At 38.5% G+C, this 23,278-nt stretch overlaps 1 protein-coding gene across 1 annotated transcript in view; it reads right to left on the bottom strand.

The window, feature by feature from the left end:
* Window positions 1-23,278, bottom strand: part of LOC122715994 (laminin subunit alpha-1) — a 121,072-nt gene that overhangs the window by 78,160 nt on the left and 19,634 nt on the right. Inside the window, exons 3-11 of the mRNA XM_043938663.1 lie at window positions 23,039-23,269; window positions 17,213-17,374; window positions 15,762-16,058; window positions 14,577-14,837; window positions 13,992-14,239; window positions 13,610-13,844; window positions 12,575-12,801; window positions 12,188-12,375; window positions 11,280-11,561 (exon numbers count right to left, since the gene is read on the bottom strand). Of these exons, the coding sequence (XP_043794598.1) occupies window positions 11,280-11,561; window positions 12,188-12,375; window positions 12,575-12,801; window positions 13,610-13,844; window positions 13,992-14,239; window positions 14,577-14,837; window positions 15,762-16,058; window positions 17,213-17,374; window positions 23,039-23,269 (2,131 nt within the window). The remainder of the gene's footprint in view (window positions 1-11,279; window positions 11,562-12,187; window positions 12,376-12,574; window positions 12,802-13,609; window positions 13,845-13,991; window positions 14,240-14,576; window positions 14,838-15,761; window positions 16,059-17,212; window positions 17,375-23,038; window positions 23,270-23,278) is intronic.

The following is a 23,278-nucleotide window of genomic DNA, read 5'->3' as shown; positions in this document are numbered from 1 at the left end:
AAATTAATCTTTTCTTGCACACCATTGCGAGAGAAAATATTTACCATCAAATGTTCGTAGAGGATACAATGGGAAAAATTGTCTCGTACTTCATCCGTGATTTATATTATTTCTAACGTCTTTTTCCATTCTATCATTGATGTACGAAATCAGTTTGTCGAATATTTATCTCGATGATGTCGTTTAAAGAAATTACTTCCGAGGTGAGCACAGTAAGAATGCAATTAAAGGAAAGAAATACGGAAGTTGCATAAAATTTATAGATATTATTATCGAATTTTACCTTTGTACACCTCTTTATTATAATTTGAACAACATCTTGTACGTCTATTGATTCGTAACTTATTTTTAAATTATATATATATTTTTTTTTCAGAAAATTTTATTAAAAAAAAGAATAAAATAGTAACGAATGAAATATATAAATTTTATCCAGATAAAAGTTCGTCCTTTCAGGTTTCTATACAAATTTGTTTTTTTTTTTTTTTTTTTTTTTTTTAATTAGTATAATAAAAATAAAATTCAACGTAAATTTATTGTTCGAAAATTTTAATTTTATATTTTACAACGATAAACGTAGATAGTAAATCTACTGTTATTCGTGATAATTTCACGTTTTACGCATTCGTATAATAATTACGACAATCTGTAAGAGCAATAGAATCCAACGGAATAATTAATATACATTCCATCAAAAGTTCAAAGGCTCGATCGATAATTTTTCAAGAAAACTTTCTCGATTCGTCATTGAGTGTACGAATATGGCGATATACAAATAATAAAATGTCCCCTCTCCCTTATCAACAAAATGATATTTAAACGTTATTTCCCTCACGAGAAGAAATTGGTTTGATTTGAACCAAAAAGAAAGAAAAAAAGCGAACACGATCTGCAAAACCCGTATATCAGAAATCTATGAATCCCTCGCGAATCTAAATTGGTAAGTAAGCAGCAAGCTTACTTAAATTAGTTCATTACTTTATCCGTGTGATTGAGCATCTACGAGATATTTGTTGAATCTGGTCCATTACCGGTTGTGCGCATCGCGATAACAAATCGAATTACCCCGCAGATCGATATTCACAACCAAAGACCGAGAGACTCGCCACGAACGATCTTGATCCACTTACTTGGATCGCTCCCCAACTGGTGGGACCACTGCGGTTAATGAGAGATAACTTTGATAACGTAATAGTGAACCGGCTCTACGCTGTTCGAGTTAATAATTCAGGCGGTGCCATGTCAATTGCTCTTGTCGATCGTAAAACTACGGATCGACATCGACGACGACGACGACGACGACAACGACGACTTGTTTAGCGGCCTCTGGAAAGATCGACGATACCGATCGTAACCGTTTTGCCCGTTGCACGAAGAAATTTCATACGCGTTTTGTTTTCCTTTTTCCTTTCTCTTTTTTTTTTTCCCCGTTTCTTTTTTTCTCACAGTGTGTCGAATCGGTAATGAATTCGTAATGAGATATCGGTCGAGGCGAGTTACGAAGACAAAAGGGAAAAAAAGGCGATTGGATGTTAATGAAGTTTTTACGTGGGACTATAAACATTTCTAATGAAAGAAACTATTTTACGGTGGCTTAGAAGTTAATAATTGTGAGTCGAATATGATATGTAACCAATCTGTATATTAAAGTAGTCTTTTATAGTATATTTTCTTCTCTCTCTCTCTCTCTCTCTTTTTGTTTCTCAAACTATACCCCCGCCGTTTCACCAGGGGTAATAGACAAGTGCAAGTAATAAAATTAAAAAAAGTGATCGCTTTGGAGGTTAGGACACCTGAATCGTCCTATGAACACTCTTTTCAAAAATACCTTTTAAAAAAAAGGTAATTTCTTCGGTCATTTGCGTCGAAACATCACATTCCGAGTTTTCTGATCTAGTTTTTGTGCTGCTGCGTTGTTCAGGACGAGGTTTTTTCTGAAAATGCGAGTAACAAATGTTTCAAAAAAAAATAAATAAATAAATAAATAAGAATCTTGAATATTTTCACGTTCGTAAAAATTTATTTAAAACAAATATTTGATGAATAATAAAGGAGCATTTCGTTTTTTATTTAAAAGGAAAAGAATTTTTTGCTTTTAAGAAAAAAAGATGGCAATATTTAAAGACTAGAGCAAAATTGCAAAAAACCTAAGAAAGAAAAAGAGATTTTACTTTTCCGAAATCATAAATTTTTAATTGTGAAATATTCACATATTGTGAAATATTAGAAAAAATTTATATCAAATCCGTGATTAATACAACGTAAAAATTTGCCACGTAATCATCAAATAGATAATTGTTTATGTTATATTTTTGTATTATGTATCTCATAATTTTAAATAAATTACAAAACCTAATAATAATACAAACAATATATTTCTTTTCGTGCTACAAATTTCAAGATAGAAATTAAAAAGAAAAATATCTTACTCTTACAAATCGTCAACCATTTATATTCTTTCAAAAATATGGACTTTTAAAAATATACAATCGTTCAAAATATACTAATCAAACCTAAAAAAAAACCTCTTTTACCCTCCAATTTTTATCAAATAACCATCGAGAAACAATTCTCCGAAATATTAGTAACTCTGTCACCCTTTATCGATAAATTACCAACCTAACTTAAAATGACGTAAAATACAGGCTAAAAATCGATCAATATCCTTCTGGAAACCATTTACACGCACATCTTTGTGCGTAATTCCACCCCATCGAGAACAATTCTCGTCAAACCATTCAACCATCATTACCTTAACCATGATTCAAATCTGAGATTACATCGATTCCATGGATTAATCCCCGAGAAACGAAGGGATATATCGTGGCCATTGGCTGCGTTACCTACGCGATGAATGGAATGCCACGAGGCCCGAGATAAAACGAAGCGGATGCCTTCCCTCTCTTGGGCCCGGGAGCGTGTGTGTTGCACGCGCGCGACACCGCTCGGACCCGCTCCGAAGCAAGAGAAAAACGACCTCGAGCATCGCCTTTACTCGAGATCAACGGCCAGTTTATGGAAATTGGCTGGATGTACGGAAATTGATTGGCTACAAGTTGGCGGCATGCGAGGGGGGGGACCACCCGCAGGTGCTAGAATGGCTTTTAGACGTGGTTACACGCATGAGACCGCGGCCGTGTTCGTCTATTTTCCCGGAGGGAGGAGAGCTACCTGGAGGAGGAGGAGGAGGAGGAGGAGGAGGAGGAACGTGGCCGATCGCGGACGGCCGAGGAAGGAGATGGGAACGACGACCATGGCAATCCTTTGATCTCTCCAACGAGCTGTGCACGGCCGAGGGTACTCTGTTTGGCCTCGAGAGGCGCGAGTTTAGTACGATCCGAGCGCCATGTATTCACGATTCGAGATTTAAGAGTTATGGTCAAGTTACGATCGAATGGGAAACGTAAAAAGTTTTCCTAAAGGTTCGAAGAAGGTATGTATACGGGGAACGGATTTGAAAGAATATTTTTTGAAAGAAGAGGATTGTAAAAGAGGATTGAGAATTTTATTGGAATTTTGTAATAAAAAGAAAGGAAGACGGTACGTCTTTTCGAAATACGAGACGATTGTAGAATCGTAGAAACGATTTATAAATAAATCTATAAATACATATACGAATGCAGTTTTGATTTGAATTAGATACAAAGTGTAAAAAAAAAAGAGACACGGTAATCTTTTCGAAATTAAAAGAAACGAGAGGATTGTAGAATTGGCGAGGCATTTCGATTTACAAGCGAATATACACCGTGAACGTAGTTTTAATTTAACTCGAAGTTTAATTGGCAACGAGCTAACGATGTTTCAATTAACAAATTGAAGTAGGGACGTTGTACGAGATCGAGGTGGATGTTAAACGTCCAATATTTCCCTATAATCGAAACGCTAATATGGCCGGGACTGTAATTATCGTAAGATCTCATCCGTTTCTTTCTCGTTTCAAACCTTTTCTCCCCGACCGTTTAATTATTGTACTCTAAAGAGTAGTGAAAACTGGAAGCGATGTTAATAAATGTCGCGTTTCAGGGAACGAGATAAAGCTTCGAATAAAACGAATTTTCATTCACGAAGAATCAAGTTCGATTGATACGTGTCCTGCGATCTTTAAAATTTTAAAGATCTCCCCCTCCCATTCGAAAATCTCCTTATACTTTTTCCAATATCGATTCAATTATCGAAGATTTATTCGGTCAACGGATGAAAAAGAAAAAGAAATAATTTTAATTTTAAATCCACGCTTATCTACTCCTCTCTCCTCTGACGCGAATTTAAAAAGAACTCGAGTGGTCTCGAGTTTGTTTCTCGCAGGTTCGTCGACGCAAAAAAAAAAAAAAAAAAAAAAAAAAAAAGAAAAAGAAAGAAAGAAAAAAAAAGAAAAAAAAAAGAAAGAAAGAAAGAAAAGAAAAAACGTTCCATCCAATGAATTTGTACCAGTTATGATAATGCGTTTTTTGCCCGGCCGAGCGAATAATTTTTGAAGTCTCAGTTGACATGTTCCGCGACTTCGTGACTCATATAAGTATTTACATATTTATCGAAGGGAAAAATAATCAAACACGTGTAACAAAAATTCCTCGATAATTAGATTCAATTAATCATCGTGCATCACGATGTCCCTTCCCAATAATAACTAGATATAACTCAGAGATGAAAAATTGCGACAATTCACCGTTTAAACGTTATTATACGAGATTATCCCTGCTTACGTTATTTTCACAACGTCGTAGCTCTCTATACATCAAATCTCTCCGATCAAATCTTCGATCGAGGCAATTTAATCGACATCTCTCGAGCGAGGTGTGCTGCCCTGTACAAACAAAGGGATCCGCGAGCCTTTCAATTTCACGCACGATTTGATCATGGAAATACGCGTCGAACGAAGAAAACTCGCGTTTTCGCGTTGGCAACGAAAGATATGGCTCGTTGCCATGTAATTTCTCGCGTATTCGTAATTAGGCCGACAACAGAGGAGCGCGACGGTTCGACAAATCGGATAAAACCTCCATCTTTCTTTCCTTTCTTTCTTCTTTCTTTTTTCTTTCCATCGAGCTCGCTCCTTCTTTCTCGACTTTTTCCGCGAGAATTCATGAATGAAATCGGTCGCAAACAGGCCGACGGATCAACGTTATTCGACGTTGTGCGTCTCTCGCCTCTCTTAACCCAGGAATCCTGAATCACGTTGCACGGCCAGGTGTCGAGTCATTCTAACGGGTGTTTCAAAACGAACGCGATTGCGTAATCGCGCAACTGTCAATTCAATCGGGATAACAACACTCGAGATTTTATCGGGAGATAAATGGAACGAGTCAAAAGGTCGTGAGGATGGAGTTGAATGAATTGGCGCGTGTTTCGTGGTATGTGGTAGAGGCGTTTGAAGGTGAGGTAACATAATGTCGCAATTAGATAAAGTTGAAGCGAACAAATTTATAACGCGTTTGCATTAACTGTGATTTTATCGTTACAAACTTTTTGTTATTTGATTGTACGCGAAAAATCCTCTTCGCCATTTTCTCGCTTATTATTTATAAAAGTTTCTATTATATTTTCCTCTACGTCTCGCATTTAAACAATTTTCAATTTATATTTTTAAACATTTTTTTGTAACGAATAAATAAGGTAATCGAGGATAATCAACTTTTTAAATACACGTCAGATAAACTTTCATTTTCGATATTTTAAAAATGAAAGAAATCAGTATCAAAATCGATTCATGATGGGGACAAAAATGATTTTTCAAAAAGTGTTTTATCGGATATTATGCCACTCGTATTATCGATAACAAGAAAATTTTTAAATAAAGAATGATTGATGTCTCTTTAAACGAGATATTTCCTTTGAAAAAAATATCAATCCTATTAATAAAAAATCAGTAATTTAGAAGATACTTTAAGTTCTGAAGTGACAAAATTTCTCACATTAAAGAAAAGAGAAAGCGATATTCCACCATTCGCGTTCTCTTTCATATAAATTTTACCAATTAATCAAATATTAACTAACAATTTTTTCCTTTCAATTCGATTCCACTTTTTCCTTTTCTAATGAAAAGAAAAAAACAAAAAGAAACCAATGAATCAAGGATATGACGATTATATTATAATACCAGCCTACGAACCAACCCATACATTACATTACGCGAAACGAAGGAGACAATAACCCGTTGAGAACCCGCCGATTGTGAGAAAAAGGCGATATCTAATTAAAAGAGAACACCCGTTACACGAGCAACCCACGCGCTCCTCGGACCAGCACCAGATGATCAGGTGAGTATATATATATATATATAAAGTATATATACAAGCAGCGAGGAAATAAGGAGCAGCCGGTCGAGGGCTATCTGATGGGCCGATTGCATCATTAGCGAGGGTTACGTGCTCGCTGGAGAAACTCGCGCGCCACTCGCGCAGAATGCGCCGCGATACGCGGGAGAGGGGAGGGGGACAGGAGAGGAATCACCAATTAAATATAAAGGACGGATTTCCGATATTCACCGCAGATCACGCGTTCTCTCTCCTCCCCTTCCCACGGAACAGAGACAAAGATCCTCATCGATCGATCGATCGATCGAGAGAATCTTTCGATCTCAATCGCTTTTCAACGAACGATAAAACCGTCGTAGGAGGACCTTCTTTTCCTCTTCGATATTTCTGCCGAACGAAGGAGGAATTTTACAAGGGAGGAGGAGGAGGAGGAGAGAGGGGAAAAATCGTGAATGAATGAATGAAAGGAAAACGTAATAATTCGCGAGGTAATACGGAGGAGGACGGAGAAGGAAGAGAAGAGGAGGAGGAGGAGGAGGAGGAGCCGTCCTCGTGGACAGCATTCCGCGGTTTCGTCGAGTTTTTGCGGCCGTGGATCGAGAGTGAAAGAGGGAAAGGGGGGAAAGCGCGGGAGCGAGGAGGGGAGGGAAGCAAGAACGGGGCACGAAATGTCGCCTCCGTGTCACTGTCCGCGAAGGGTTCCTTATACAGAGGGCCGTTATCGGGGCGGTGGATCGCCGCCACTTCGTATTGTGTATCGGCGCCGATTTAAAAAGGGAATGACGTTTTATCGTGCGGTTCGATCGATAAGCGATCGAGGGATGGAGGGAGGTCCGTCTTTTCTTCTCCCGCCTCCCCGCCGCAGGTAAGAAATGACTTAGTGGCGACTTTAAGCGGCGCTTCTACCGAAAATACACGCGTGCAAATTCCCTTTACGCATCTCGAGCTTCTCGAATACAAATAATTACGTTTCACGTAGCGATTACGATCACGTAGCGACGTAGATATTCTCATATTCGCGTGAATAATAAAATTACTCGTAACTCGTTGTTATCCTTGCGTAATTTTCCGAATTGATATTTCCAATCATTGTACGTTGTTGTAATCGTGCGTTGGAAAGAGGTTTTCAAGTACCTTCGATATATATATATATATTTACGTTACTCGGATATAAACGTGTCAATTGCAAACGTGACTTATTATAAACGATTACTATATCGATCTTTTCGATTTGATTATTTATCCCCTCGTTCATTCGGTGCATAAGTCCGTCCACGGTTAATTCCATGTTCGTTCCCTAATAACAGTTTCGATCCTTTCGCAGGCGCGAGCACTGATAAGATAGGTGATAAGGTGCGGATCACCGATGATAGGTGCCCGCGCCGCGTGATGAGAACCAGATCGCGAGGGAATAGGAAAACAGTCGGGACGAATCACCGAGCTTTTATCTCGTCCACGACGATAATGGTATCGTGCGCACGCGCTCTCAACGTGAAAACGTGACGTGGGATAAAACGTAGAATTTGTAGAAAGTAGCCTAGATCTATTTTCCCCGTTCCAAAATTTTATGCGACTCTCGCGGCTACGATAACGGAAATCGTAGGAGAAAATTTCCTCTTCCTTCGTTCGATCGTCGATTCGAAGGAGAGAGAAACGCGAGACGGTTCATGCATAACGCTCGAAATCGTATCTCTTCGTTTTCATTTGTGAACGTGCAATACACACTTTGTTGTTCCGCGCTGTGCTTAGATCCTCGAATGGAGCGTGGGTGGAGAAGAGAGAGAGAGAGAGAGAGAGAGAGAGAGAGAAAAAGAGAAAGAGAGATCGGCGCGATGGAAACTCGAGAAGCGCGAAAACGGCGTGGCCAAGGCTCCAAAGTGATAATCGTCGACCCCCTCGAGAGTCGCGTTTATTATAGAGCGCGATTGTCGTTGGACGTCGAGTCGCGGAGCGAGATTCGTGCGTAGGGAGTGGCCCCTCGAAAGCTGGGTGGAGATATTAGAGCGGCGATACGTTACAATGGTATGTCGCGCTCGTGTCTTCATTTTTTTCAAACGGTTAATCGAGTGGATTTTAACGAGTGGCCGGTCCACGTGATTTAAATCGTACGTTTTCTCCGCGCGCTACCTGCAACGAATTCCTTCGACGACTTCCTTCGAGCGTTGTCGCGAGCGTGGAAAAAAACCTTTCAGAATCTGCACCTTTGCGACGGAATTTTTATCGTTCCATTCGTTTCTACTATGCGGATAAAGTTATTGGAATACGAACGATTCGTTTCGAAAATCTTTATCTATACCTTGGTGAGTGCGTGGCGTTTTATTATTCTATCGTGCAAAGTTGCAATATCACAAAATTTTATTCCTTAAATCCTTTCTCGACTTTGAGCTAACAATTTTCCTTTGCACGTATACATTACCATACTTTCTTCCTTGTCGTTCATTATGGAAAAAGATTACCAGAATACGATTCGTTCCTCATTTACTTTCGTCGAATTTTATTCCTTCGATTCAGTTTTGAAAGTCCTTATTTACCTTATTTCGTGAGATCGTATCATTTTATTATACAACTTCTATCGTTCTTGCGAAATTGCAATATACAGAATTTTATCGTTAAATCTTTACAATTTTTCTTTGCATATATATATATATTACTACACCTTACCATTAATCGTAGAAAAAAAAAAAGTCACGTATCTATGCACGAAGAATTTTCAGAATCAGAATTCGCATTCCATATTCCAACGTGAAAAATTCGCTCGCGCGTTTCATTCCCCTCTCTCTCTCTTTCTTTCTTTCTCTGTCTCTGTCTAGAAAAAAAAGCCAGCAATAACAAGTTATCGCGAATACGAGCGCCCGCCGCCATTCCCCCCACTCCCCCTCACCGACCGTTGCGTGGTATCGTTTCGTTTGAAATGCGAACTCGGGTCCACTTGTAAACTTCGACTCGAGTCGGAACTCGAAACAAGCCTCGATACTTTGTGGAAACGATCCTCCCCGCCTCGTATCCTCGTGTTCGAGCAGCGCGTTACGTTACGGTAAAGGGCGCGCGATCCAATCTATGCCTTCGTCCCGGGTATAAACTCGCCTCCGAGCGTTCGCAACGTTGGATACCACAATGCGAGCACCGCGAGCTTTCATCATTTCCGGGAATGGAGAAATGTATCCCTGTCACGCCCCTCCCCCTCCTGCTGAGCTGTCCAAAATATATATATATATATATATATGTGTATGGAAATATAAAGGGTGATTCACGCGTGCGTAGAAAAGAGGAACGTTGGTTTGTCGTATCGGGTATGGTAGGAAGATAATTAACGTCTGGCGGACAAGTAGAAGAGTGGAGTGGCTCGTGTACGGTGTATCTTACGATATCTGTCCCCGCTGGTATCTGGACGCTGTTGAGAGATACGGTGTGCCTTGGCGTTTCGACTAATCGTAAATAAGGATTCGATTTCTTGTCGGGGTTTCTTGCCGAGGATAAGTTGCGAGATCGCGAAAACGATAAATTCCCTTTTTCCTTTTTTTTTTTTCATTAAGAGAAGAGAATATATATATATATATATATATTTTAACCTGAATGAAGTTTAAGATTTAATTCTAATATAATCTCTAACGATTTTTGTTGATCAATTTTTCGAAATTCGTTGTCCGACGATAATATCTCGATTGTCCAGCGAACGATGATTGGAAAATGAAATGAGAGAGAGAAGGGGGGGGGGGGGGAAACGAGACGAGCTCGACTACATCGATCTCGTGGTCGCGATGGGTGGATCGATCGATCTTTCGAGTTAACGGGATCTCGCGAGTGGCCGTGGATTACGCAACTGGATCACGATCCACGGTTGGATCACGAGCAAAGGGAAGCGCGAATCGTTCGCCGAATGATTACGATTTATGGGATCGTAGCCGGCCCAATCTTCCACGGTCGAGCTACCAACATCTAAGGGTGCGATCACAACGGAATACGCGCACCGTGTTTCCATCAAATACACGAATCGATATTAATCGTTACTTCGACTATACTCCACGTGAAATGCCATTGACGTACGTAATACTACGCCTACGACTATGCAATAGCTCTAAGATGTCGTCTATTATACACACGACGAGCGATTCGAGTTATACGTCGAGTATCTTTCTTTCATCATTTGTTTCTCACCATTATTAACCCTTTGCACTCCAGGCTGGTTTCGAACCAGCAACTTCAGACCCGCGCATTTCATGCGTTCGGTGGCCTCATAAGATTATCAAAAGATAATTACTCATAAGATAAGATTACACTTGATGAGATTATACATAAAGGACTTAGGAATCTATTTATGAAGCGATATTTTCTGAAAGAATCAAACATAAATAAATATTGTTGCCGCAACAATCCCAGTGGTGCCGGAGAGTCACCGTTGGAGAGCAAAGGGTTAACAATTATTATATTCCATATTTGATTCCAAAATAACTAATTAAAGTTGTGTTTAGAAGTTATAAATACTCCCCTTTTGAGGAAAAAATTTTTTTTCCAATAAACACCGTCAAAGCACCGAAGATTGCCACCTCGACGATCTTTCTCGAGTGTGCACATTTTCGCCGCAGCAGCAGAGAAAGTTTCGCGCGTAGCGAAACGGTTAAGAGATACAATTGATATCTCGAAACTGAAAATTTTCGTTTCTCTTCTCGAACAGGAAAATAGAAAAATTCTTTAGAAATGATACGCGATCGTAGATCGAAACGGTGAGAATCGCGCGAGGAATCGCTGGCTCGCCACTTGTGAATCTCTGCGAGCGCAGCATCCTCTCGACTCCGCCGCTGTCCATCCGGATAAGTGGCTCTTGAGCCAACTCGGAGATAAACGTAACGCGGTTGAAACAAGACGATGCTCTTTCCGTGTTAAGCGATTTTTGCGTAGAGCATCGAAGGGTAGGTCGAGGAAATTTAAAATCGATCGATCGTGTCTCCGTTCCTCTCTCTCGAAAGAAAAAAAAACGCGATGTATTTGATATGAAAGAGGAAGAAGAGGAGAAGAAACGGTACTTACCTTTGCAGCCATCCGCGGATAATCCATAATGGTCGAGGTGGCAATGGTCGCAGCGGAAGCCAAGGACGCCATCCGCGCACCTGCACTCGCCTGTTACGGGATCGCAGATCTCGTCGAGGGCACCCACGTCGCAGTCGCATTCCCGGCAACCTGCGGTCACGTTCCCGTAACCCTCGACGCAGGAGGAACAGTCACGACCCTCGAACAAAGGCTTGCAGGGACACTGGCCGCTCTTCTCGTCGCATTCGAGGGAATCGCTGCCCCCGGGATCGCAGTTGCACGCTGCAACAGGATTTTCCCGCGTTTAGAACGATGTTGGATCGAAGAAAAGGGGGGGGAATCGAAGAATTTTAAGATTAATTATATATTTTAGCAAAGGTGGACCATCCTTTCAGTTTCGAAAAAGGTTATTTTAAGGCCGAGGAGGATTGCTTCTTTCATCTTCTTCCGTAAGTAAGAAGTCGTCGAGTTTTTCTTTTTTTTTCTAATCGAAACGATAATTAAGATGTTCGCAAGTGTATCTTGAAATATGCAAAATATATGTATACAAACGATCCGTTAACGGATAATTTAGCATTTGACGCGTATGCAGGCGAGATACGGGTGTAAAATTTGTGGTGTATACGCACTGTTAATGATGAAATATGTATTTTGAAATTGGAAATTCTTATGTTTCTGTATCTGGCTTCGTCATTAGCTTATCGCCGAGTTAAAGGACGCCGTTTTTTTTTCTAATTGGGAAGATTGTTTAAACCGCAACTCCTCTTTATTAAATATACGGATGGCGTAATTTGCATGAAATATTGCAGATTTAGCGATCGAAATGTTCAAGGATCAGCTTCGATATCCACGATATCGCGTGCTGGTGTCGATGAAATAACGAACCAGAAGTAATCGACGATACTCACGCAAACAGCTCTGTTCCAAGGGATTTCCGTAATGAGCTGGTTTACATTTGTCGCATTTCCAGCCTTCCGTGTTACCACGACACTCCAAGCAGCGTCCGGTTTCCTGATCGCAGGGGCCGCCGCCGCAGAAACAGGGTTCGCACGTGCCACCGGGTATCAAAGGATTTCCAAAGAATCCTACGTCACAGCTTTCCAGATAAAATTCAATTTAAGTTTTCATCGATATCGATAATATCGTTATTTAATTTTAGAAATTATTTCTATCTTTTCTCGGAAGTATCTCGGAAGGAATTTTCCTATTTTATCGATTAGATAATTAATTTTTGACCGTGTGAAAATATGAAAATATTTAATTGCATTTATTTATTCTGTTACGCGGGAGTTTACCTTTCGCAATGATCGCCTGTGTAACCGTTTGGACATTGCGTGCACACGTATCCGCTGTCTACGTCGGTGGGATCATCGAGTTGACAGTTTGGACTAAAATTGTTGCTCTCGATCAAAAGTGGGCAGCCGCATTTTTTGCAATCGTTTGGTGTGCCTTTCAGAGCGATACCGTAAAAACCGGGCGCGCAGCGATCGCATTTCGGGCCCACGGTGTTGTGCTCGCAGGTCTATCGAATAAAAATAAGATTGATTTTAAGTTCGAACACTTTGTCGATTGAAAAAGAAACATCGATGGGCTCTCTTAAGTTCTTTAATCGAAAAGTTAGGCGAAGAAAACGATGAAATTAATAAATTATCGAAACCGTTTCTTGAACGCATAAATTTTAGCGTTTTAAAATTAAAAAGCAAGTATAGGCAAGGATAACAATTAGTTGGAGAAGGACAGAGATAGGGTAAAAATATTGAAATCAGCGCCATCTTCAGTGTGCCGCAAATGAAACTCAGTGAACAAGGACAGAAAATAGAAAGAAAAGGATAGAGATAGGTAGGAATTGATCGTGAGCGCCATCTCTCGAATATCGTAGGTATTATATTGCCATTTAGAGGCAAGATAAAGTAGACTAAGAATCGAACGTTGGCGCCATCTTTCGAGTGTTTTCGAAAGACATGGTCGAAAAACATATCTTCAACGCTCGAGAGATGGCGTCAACGGTCAATTCCTACCCTATCTCTATCCTTTTCTTTCTATTTTCTGTCCTTGCCCACTGAGTTTCATTTGCGGCACACTGAAGATGGCGCTGATTTCAATATTTTTACCCTATCTCTATCCTTTTCTCACTACTTTCTCTCCTTGTCTATTGCATATGCTTAGCACATGGCCACGAACGAAATACAATTTTCATTCGAAACGATATTTTTTCCACGATTTCGCGTCTTTCTTCGCGATATTAAGTAATTGTTTTATAAAATAAAACGCGTATTATTGAAAAAGATATCTAATTTAATAATTTAAAGAATAAATATAAAAATACTCACTGTGCATTCTCCGAGAACAAGATCACAGGTACTCGCGTGCCCATTGCAATCGCATTTTACGCACACGTGATGATCCTGATAATCTGACCCGTTTTTGATTAATTTCACGTAACCCCACGCACAATTTTCACAAGACAAGCCGATATATCCTTGAGGACATTCGCAATTCTCGACCAAATTGTTATTCTCGCCATCGGACGAAACCTCTCCGGTCGATAGGACTGCTGACTGTAAACTGAAACGATATAAACATATTCAACCTTGAAAACATTCGCAGAAGAACTTCTCCTCTATGTGTACACAAAAACTTGTTTACGTATAATGGGAATAGCGCGACTTTTACTTCTATCTTTTTTTATCCTTACTCAACGTTTTTACATACCTTCCCTCGATCTGCTCGGAATGATATTGCGCTCTTATCAAAAGATACTTTAAATCCATGAGAACGTTCATCATTTGTACTCTGCTAACGGAATCTCCGCGAAATTCGGTTCTTCTCAGCCTGGTAGGTATATCTTGAATCTCGCCGCGTACGTGATACCAGCCATTTTCGCGTAGAGGCACCATGATCTCTGCTTCCTGCCCATTATATTGTTCCTCGCCGTAAGCTATTCGCATCCCATTATTACCCTGTAAGGAAACGAGACGGGGAGATTAATAAGAAGAGAGAAAAGAAACGAAAAGGAAAGAAAAAATAATGTAATGTAATCTAATCCTTTCAGGGCAAACTAAAGACCTAAAAGGATACAAGAAGAAATATATATAAATATATATATATTTATATATATATTTATATATATATTTATATATATATAGGATAGTCAAGTATACTTTTCAAGCATTTTATTTCAATTATCATTCATTTATTAAGAATAATTTTTATTCGATAATAATAAATCGTGTTAATGGTTATTTATTTAATCGACGAAATTATTTATCGTATATCATATTAAGAATATATATTTACGACAAGAATAACGTTGGGTCCTGTGGTAGGTTTTCCACTGGTGTCACCGCGCATAACGACCCAGCTGACGGAATAAGTAAGATTGCTGCCGTAAGCCGAGATTCGATTACCGCAATAAATTTGCGGAGCTAACCAGAACGGGCTATCGTATTCGACGTCGAACGCCGCGATCGTGAGCCACCCGTTATCCGTGTCCAAAATAGGAACAATCGCGCGGGTTGCGTTCATGTCGGTCACCAGCCAATTCTCCATCGAAGATATCTGAAAGTAATTGACGAGAATGGATCATCCGAACGAAACGTTTTTAAAGGTGAAAAATTTTTTGAAAATTTGAAATATTAAATAATTAATATAATAATAATATATAATAATGATAATCTAATTTGAAAGGAAATAAATTAACAGTTCGTTTCGAAACGCGAAATACAATTTACAACTACTCTTACTGCTCCTTTACGGATTTAATTTCCCCTATTTAATTTTCCCTCTTTCGCGTTAAAACGATAACAACGTATTATTACGTTGATACTCGGTGTACAACATGCAACTCGGGAAAGTTGTCATGCGACAAAGTAATTGGCCACTCGTCGTTTACTCGTGAGTAGATAAATGCAGATATTGTCCATTTATCCATCTCACGTTGAAACGTGAATCGTGGCGGGTCCGCATGGCAAGACTTGGGTGTTCAAATCCAAAGGGATCATCGATTCGAGACGTGGCAATTTTAATTACTTTCACCAATGCAACGTAAACGAAATATATATTGCACATTGCGTATTTCTCTCCAATACTTTTCTTAAATGCTCGTTAGTTTCCGTTCCTTTTATGGTCAACGATCATTCTACGGTTGTCAGTCGTAAGTTTCTCGTTAAGCATGTTCTCGAAACACGCATTTTTCTTAAATACTTCGATATCCCCGTTACTTTCCATTCTCCTTCCATACTTTTACACTTCTTGCAAAGCCATGACCTTTTCACTTCTCTCCATCGCTTCGTACGAACGAACCTGTACCTGTATAAATTTCAACCAAGCCAGATCGATCCACTTTCGACCCACGTTCCCGACGATGTAATTGATATTTAATTACACTCTGGGATATCGATGAAAAGTCGTAATCGGTGCCGTTTCTTGATTCGAGGATCGAGATAGATAGATATCGTGGAATAATTTTTCAAACAAACCTACCGCAGAGTAGGACAGTCTAGCTATGGAACAGCGATCGGTGATCCCGAAACAGTAACACGGAAGGCATCCGTCGAGGTTCTCCTTGGTGAGCGCGAAATGTCCCGGTTTGCACTGGTCGCAGAACTCGCCGGCGACGTTCGCCTTGCACAGACAATCCCCTTCGCAATCGTGGGACGGGAGGATCCCGCGGGAATCGCATGGACAGGGCATGCAATCGGGAAATTGGCGGTAACCGGCAGCGCACTGGTCGCACTTGTACCCCGAGTAACCCGGTTTGCAATCGCAAGCGCCTGCTACCTGGAACACGATCGGTGTTTAAACTCGCGAATGGTAAAAAAATCAATACCGATTTATGCATATAGTTTAGTGTGATTGTTGGATGCGAAAAAGGCCATTTTCTGTATCTTTAGAAGAATAAAAGTTCGTTGGCCAATATTGAGTTATAAAATATATTGTAATTTCAATTTTGAAGTCACAATGTTGGAATTTATAAAAAAGGACGTGGAATTTAATTGAGTATTTTATTCAAAAAGAATCTGAAGAATAAAAGTTCGTTGGCCAATATTGAGTTATAAAATATATTTTAATTTCAATTTTGAAGTTACAATGTTGGAATTTATAAAAAAGAACGTGAAATCTAGTTAAGTATTTTATTCGAAAAGGATCTGAAGAATAAAAGTTGGCCAACAATGAGTTATAAAATATTTTAATTTTGAAGTTATGTTGGAATTTATAAAAAAGAACGTGGAATCTAGTTAAGTATTTTATTGAAAAAGGATCTGAAGAATAAAAGTTCATTGGCCAACAGTTATAAAATATATTGTAATTTCAATTTTGAAGTCACAATGTTGGAATTTATAAAAAAAAGCGTGGAATCTAGTTAAGTATTTTATTCGAAAAGGATCTGAAGAATAAAAGTTCGTTGGCCAACAGTTATAAAATATATACTGTAATTTCAATTTTGAAATTACAATGTTGGAATTTATAAAAAAGAGCGTGGAATCTAGTTAAGTATTTTATTCAAAAAGGATCTGAAGAATAAAAGTTGGCCAACACTGAGTTATAAAATATTTTGTAATTTTGAAGTTACTTGAAGTTACAATATTGGAAGTTACAGAGAATTTATAAAAAAGGACGTGGAATCTAATTGAGTATTTTATTATAATTATAATTATATTATAAAAAGAATCTGAAGAATAAAAATTCGTTAACCAGTATTGAATTATAAAATATACTATAATTTTAATTTTGAAGTTGCAATGTTGAAAGTTACGGAGAATTTACAAAAAAAGACGTGGAATCTAATTGAGTATTTTATTCGAAGAAGATCTAAACATTTTGAGGCAGAAGAGTAAAAGTTTATTGAGTTAAAAAATGTTGTAATTTCGTCGATTTTAATTAAATATTTTATTCAAAAAGAATCTTGAGACGATATAATTACATGTGCATACCTTTCCCATGTGTGTATAAGAATCATCCGGGGTGCAGTAACCCGTGCTACCGTGCTCGTTGCAGTCGCAGGGCAAGCACGGTTCAGGTGCATCAGGGGTAACCCCGTTTGGCCTGTAGTAACCAACTCGACACTTCTCGCAATTGATTCCATCCGTGTGCTCCTGGAACACATCATTTTACCCAACGAATGTTAATAAAATTTTCGAATAATCGAAATTTTAATTATTTAAAATGTTACTTTGAAATCTGAGTATTAGAGACATACAACGGAATCTGTACATTAATCGAGTTGAGTAGAATGAATTTTTTCCAATAAGAATTAATGAAAAAAATAATTAAGAAAAACGAAACTTTCGAGTAGAAAGTTTTATTGGATTTGACTTAATATAAAGATTCCATTGTATCCAGCGAAGCAGAGTGTACATGCCAATTCAACAACACAGAAATTACACAGGAATGGAAGGAATTTAGTTCAAAGAATACAGAATTAACATTTCATTTAATTTCGTTCAAAGAAATACAAAAATAATAAAATGAAAAACAAAAGATGCAAAATTTATTCGCACGAACGAAAAATAATAAATATACGCGATCTACGTTCACATTTTTATTAATCGTACGATAAAGATTAAACAAGTATTTCGAAAAATATTTCAGAAAGTAATTCGCGCGTTTTATTTTCCTCGAACAATCCCCCTTCTCCCCCCGAACGGAAATTTCACGAATAAATCGCGTAATACGTCACTCGAGAAATTCGGGCTTACTGTGCAATTAATGCAGACGCCACCGCCACGAAATTTCCCACGAATGTCCATGGACATTCTTCCATCGGCCACATCCTGATCATATCTGCACGAGGTTGCATGTCCATTGCAGTTGCATTTCTCACAGTGAAAGCCCTTCGCAGCTGTGCCAGGTTTCCACGGAATTTGATTGTACATGGGACAGCATTTTTCGCATCTTTCGCCGCACGTGTGGCGCTCGCATTCGCATTCTTGATGCTACGGAACAATACCACCTCTTAATGCAATCCCTTATTAATCTTCCTCGATGAAGAATGTGAAATACTCGATTCTTTTATCTCTTATTGGACAACCATTATTGATGATTCTTCGACGAATCTTGGGTAAACTATTGTTCTTATATTTTTTCTTTCTTTTTTTTTTTTTTTTTTTTTAATATATAAAATGGCAAATAAAACACGACGAATGATGTACTCGTTGGAATATTTGAAAAAGGATAGAGACGTATGAAATTATATTGCTTCGTGATGAATCGGTAAAAAAAGTTTAACCCTTTATTGGCTACCAAGCATATGCGACGCATATTGCGTTTCAATTTTTTTATTTACTTGCATTAAAGATACTTCCATATGTTTATCTCACACGTCAAATTATCCGCCACGGGTTGTTTTAAAAACGTTATTTTTCTCGATTCAGAAAAATTCTGAATAGAGAAGAATCGTCCAATATCAAGCTTAGATCAATTTTTTTTTCAAATATTCACCCCCTTTTTTTTATATTAATACATTATATTCATCCGTTATTAAAAAAAAAGTATATTAATATTTGAAAAGAAAATCAACGTCTCCTATCTTGATTGATTGACGGAATTATTATATACTTTGAATTATTCTACGCAATTATTCTATGGATACACGTGCAATCAATTAATCCAATAACGATGTTTCTAGAAAAAAAAAAAAAANAAAAAAAAAAAAAAAAAAAAAAAGAAAAGAAAAGATAGACAAAATATTCCGCATACAACGATAACAATCCTCCAAGAAAATAATTACATGGTAATCGCATCGTTTCCAAGGAACGAACGCCCCGTTCGCGATTAATCTGAATGGAAAAAAGAAACAAAATGGACGAACCCCGTGACGATACCGCGCTTCCGGTTTCCAGCGGAGCCTCATCGGGCATCGAGAATCAATTAACACGGAAGACGTAATGGATATCATGGTTTGTAAAAGCGCGACACGGCCAAGCCGAGATGCTTCTTTATTGCATCCCGCGATACAGATATCCGGTATTGCTCCCTCCGCCTCTCGGCGCGCACGCCCTCCCAGAAATCTCCTCTTTCCGACGTTTCGAAATTTATTTACGAGCGTTAAGATAACCGGCTCCCTGTTATCGGCCGCATTAATTCGCACGCGGCTACCATTTTGTTCTTACGTTCGCCTCGTTCGCCAAATGCGATCGAGCTTTTCGTTTCGCGTTTTCCACGAGCCGCGAATTTCGCCTCTCATTCGATCGACAAAACCGCGCAACTGTTTTACGGCAGAATGAAATTTTTAAAATGCGATCTCGAATATTTTTTGTTGCGCTTTCTATCTTTGAACCCTCGATGAAGGATAGGAGACGTTGATGAGATTTATTTTTATGATAAATATTGAATTTGGATAAAATATTGAAAGAAGATATTTTTGTTGATAATTTAAGTTGCGAGTGTCAATTCACAGGTAGAGTTACATTATTATCACGATATAAGTAAATAATATCGAACAGTTTGAACGCTTCTAAGAGGGACCACCAGCGTTGAGTTTAACCCTCTGTGTTTTCCCTGTTTAAATTTATCGACCGCGCTTCCTTTTTTATCGTCTCAAAAAAAAAAAAAAGAAAATATAAGATTCTTTTTTTTTCTTTTACATCGAATATAATAAGAAATTTTTCCAATCCTTTTCCATTATCGAAATTATATTATTAGACGACCATGTGGGAAAAATATAAATAAATAAATTACAAACTGAATCGAAGATGAAAGAATTTCCATTCCGAGAGTACGCGATTCATCCGGCACGCGGATCTCAATAAATTATTAAAGATCCATTGTGAAGAACGATCGTACACTACGAGCGATATTACAAACCCATAAAGCGATAACGCTTTACGAGACGTGTTTGTACGGTAACTCGGCAGATATTCTCAGCACCAGATGGGAGCTGGTGAATCGTAACTCACACTTTTTCTTTTTTTCCTTTTTTCTTTTTTTCACCACGCATCACAGGCCTCATTGTGTTTCCATTAATGACCATTGCCATTCACCACACAGAATAGACGACGATATTCCCCTCCCTCCCGGGGGAAACGGTTAACGACTGGCTACTTCAATGAAACGTTATCGTATGATTTAGTGAGATCGATGCACCGAGGCTTTAATTAACGTCAGTTGCGCGCCGCAATAATACGATAATCGAGAATGATTCGAGACGATTTTTTTTTTTTACTTTAAATTGCCACCGATCCAGCGATCGTTTTTCTTCTTNTCTTCTTTTTTTTTTTTTTTTTTTTTTCTCTCTTGCCAACCAACGATTAATCAAAACATGGAGAAATATTGAAACGCTCGAGGGAGAGGGAAAGAGCGAAGGATTGTATGACGGACGATGATAATTTAATTGAGACGTGAAGAGGGGAATATCTCGGATGCTTGCAGACCAACCGTTTCGTATTCAGCAATGCGATCGAGATATCGTGGACGGCGTGCCTCTCCAAAGAAAAAAAAAAACATTAATTCAATTTACGGAGAGCAACGCCAAAACTCGATTCTAATCGAATCCGAAGGTGAAGAACCTTGAATCGATTTTGATTGATGATCCGTCCATTTCGTTATTGGCCATAGTTCATCACATGTATGAATAAATTTTCGCGATTTAAAACACTCGTTTTATCGAGAGGTTCGATAACCGATTGTGATTCCTTTGGAGAAACGATTTTTCCAATTTTTTCCCACAAAACGCGAGGAAATGATTAATGCGCAGAAGGATATCTCGCAATACAATATGATTAACAACTCGATACTCGAAGAAGATTGAAACGAGTGAGACGTGGCTATTATGTATGCTGTATATTAATAACACACTTTGTATGAGTTTTCCACAAGAATGATTAATCTTCGCGGACAGTTGTTACGTAAGTTCTCTTTCTCGAGGAAAACTGTGAAATTATGCTTATATATAGGATAGGAAGAGAATCGATTTCGAGATATCTCGAAACTGAGAATGATGGTGAATCTTGAAACAACCCAAATCCTTCTTTCTTTCCGTTCTTTCTTCCTTGTAACTCCTTTACCTCTCATTAGCGAGAATACGAAAAGAAAAAAGAAAAAAGTTAAAACGACGTCCGAAAAATTTGGTTCTCGGTCCACCGCGATACAAGAAACCGGGGAACGTGGGGGGTAGTTGTAGCTGTGGCCAATCTCTAACGGGGGAACGAACTGGAAACGAAGGCGATCCTGCCATTAGTAGCGACGGTAGACAAAGGTCTGACAAGTTTATGGCATTTCCGACAGATTTATTTCCTGGAGCTCGGTGGCCGGCTCCTTCGAATCGCAGATTATTCCCGGTCTAACTTTAGAGAGGAAACTGTCCGAAAGGAAATGGAAACGCGCGACGACCGTTTCGCCCTCTAGTGGCCGGTGATGGGCAAAATTTAATAGTTGAACTTGCTTCGATAATTTATCGTTCGAGACGTAACAATAATAAATTATTCGTTATTCGAGCATCTTAATAAGTAATTACTTGAAGTAACTTTTAGTTTGAAATTTTTAACGAGTTAAAATTATCATAGGGTTAACTTTTGGTAAAAAGTTTGTCTCTTGCAACTACGAATCGTTCGATTAAGATTTTAAGTACTCTCTTCGAGGATTATTTATTTCTCTTCTTTAATATGGAATAAAATTAGAGTGGGTATAAAAATAAATCTATCGTCGACACTAAACCTAAGTTAGATATATTTATTAGCAAAGGAGAATATATTGTAATATTGTAATATTGTTTGCAGAAGAAGTCAAGAGGAATAAATTACAATGAATATTTTCATATTGGAAATTGTCGTCTCTTAATAGACGGCGAAGAAATGTGTTAAAATAACGACGACAGACTTTCTAATTAAAAGCTCTATTGAATTTGCAGCGTGTGTTTAATAAACGTTTACAACATTGGTCGAGAGAGGAGGAATCAGGTTGTGATTCCTCGATGGGAAATATCGCAACGCTCGTGTCGAACGTGGTAGTGTTAATTGCAGAACTTGTAACGTTCATCCGGAATCAATGTGTGAATTTTACGACTTTTAATTTAAAACGAGTCAAACGTGTGAATTATAGGGCTCGTAACTTTCGCCTCGAGATAACGCGTAAAAGGCATAAAATTCGTATCAAATATATTTAATGTAACGTAATTATCGTTACTCTCGCGTGTGTACACGATTCAACAAACTGAATACACGCGTTGACAAATTACAAAACACAAGTGTGTTACAAAAATTACATATCATTGACATCTGATTTACTTTCAATAAAATAAGTAAAATACACGGTTAGTTATGAAAATCACACGATATTATTAACTCTCATCCGTACCTCGTGTCAGAGTTTTCACGTCAAAAACACGACGTTATTTGTAGAAAAATTAATCCGAGGCTTCGATTTTTTATTTTCTTAAAATGAAATGTACACATTTATTTATTGCCAATAAATAATAATGTAAAAATATGTAACATTTGTTACAGAAAAGACAAAAGATTAATCTAATACATTACGTTTTATTAGATCCTTTGCACGTGTTGCACAATTTCTTCGGACTACAATTAAATATTTGTAACTTTGATCAAAATATGCGAATCAAAATTCGATATCTTGGAAAAACCCGAGTAAAATATATTTATCTCTTTATTTTCAACAAAATAATTAATAAAATTAATCATCTTTTCATTTCGTTGATGTTTAAGAAAATGAGGGACGGATGAGGGTTAACGAACAACCTCGATCACAAGAGAAAACAAAAATTGAAATTTCTGAAACAAAAGCATTCTCCAAAGGAGACTCACCCCGTGTTGGACGCTGTAGCGACATCTGCCAGCGTGGCCGGAACACAGGCATCTTCCGCCGACGTTGATCTCCTTGATAGAGTAGAAAGCGCGCCTTTTGTCAGCGATCGTCTCTCCGTTACGTCGAACGCCCTGAAGACGAAGCCGTACGTATCTCGCCTGCGTGAATTCCTGCAGCGTTGTGCTGTGATTCAGGGCACCGGGTCTACCGTTCACCAGATGGGTATGGATCTAAAGAAA

Source organism: Apis laboriosa, unplaced genomic scaffold (genome assembly GCF_014066325.1).
Source record: "Apis laboriosa isolate Shangri-la unplaced genomic scaffold, ASM1406632v1 scaffold40_cov151, whole genome shotgun sequence".
Lineage (NCBI taxonomy): Eukaryota > Metazoa > Arthropoda > Insecta > Hymenoptera > Apidae > Apis > Apis laboriosa.
This window is presented reverse-complemented; position numbering and strand designations above follow the sequence as displayed.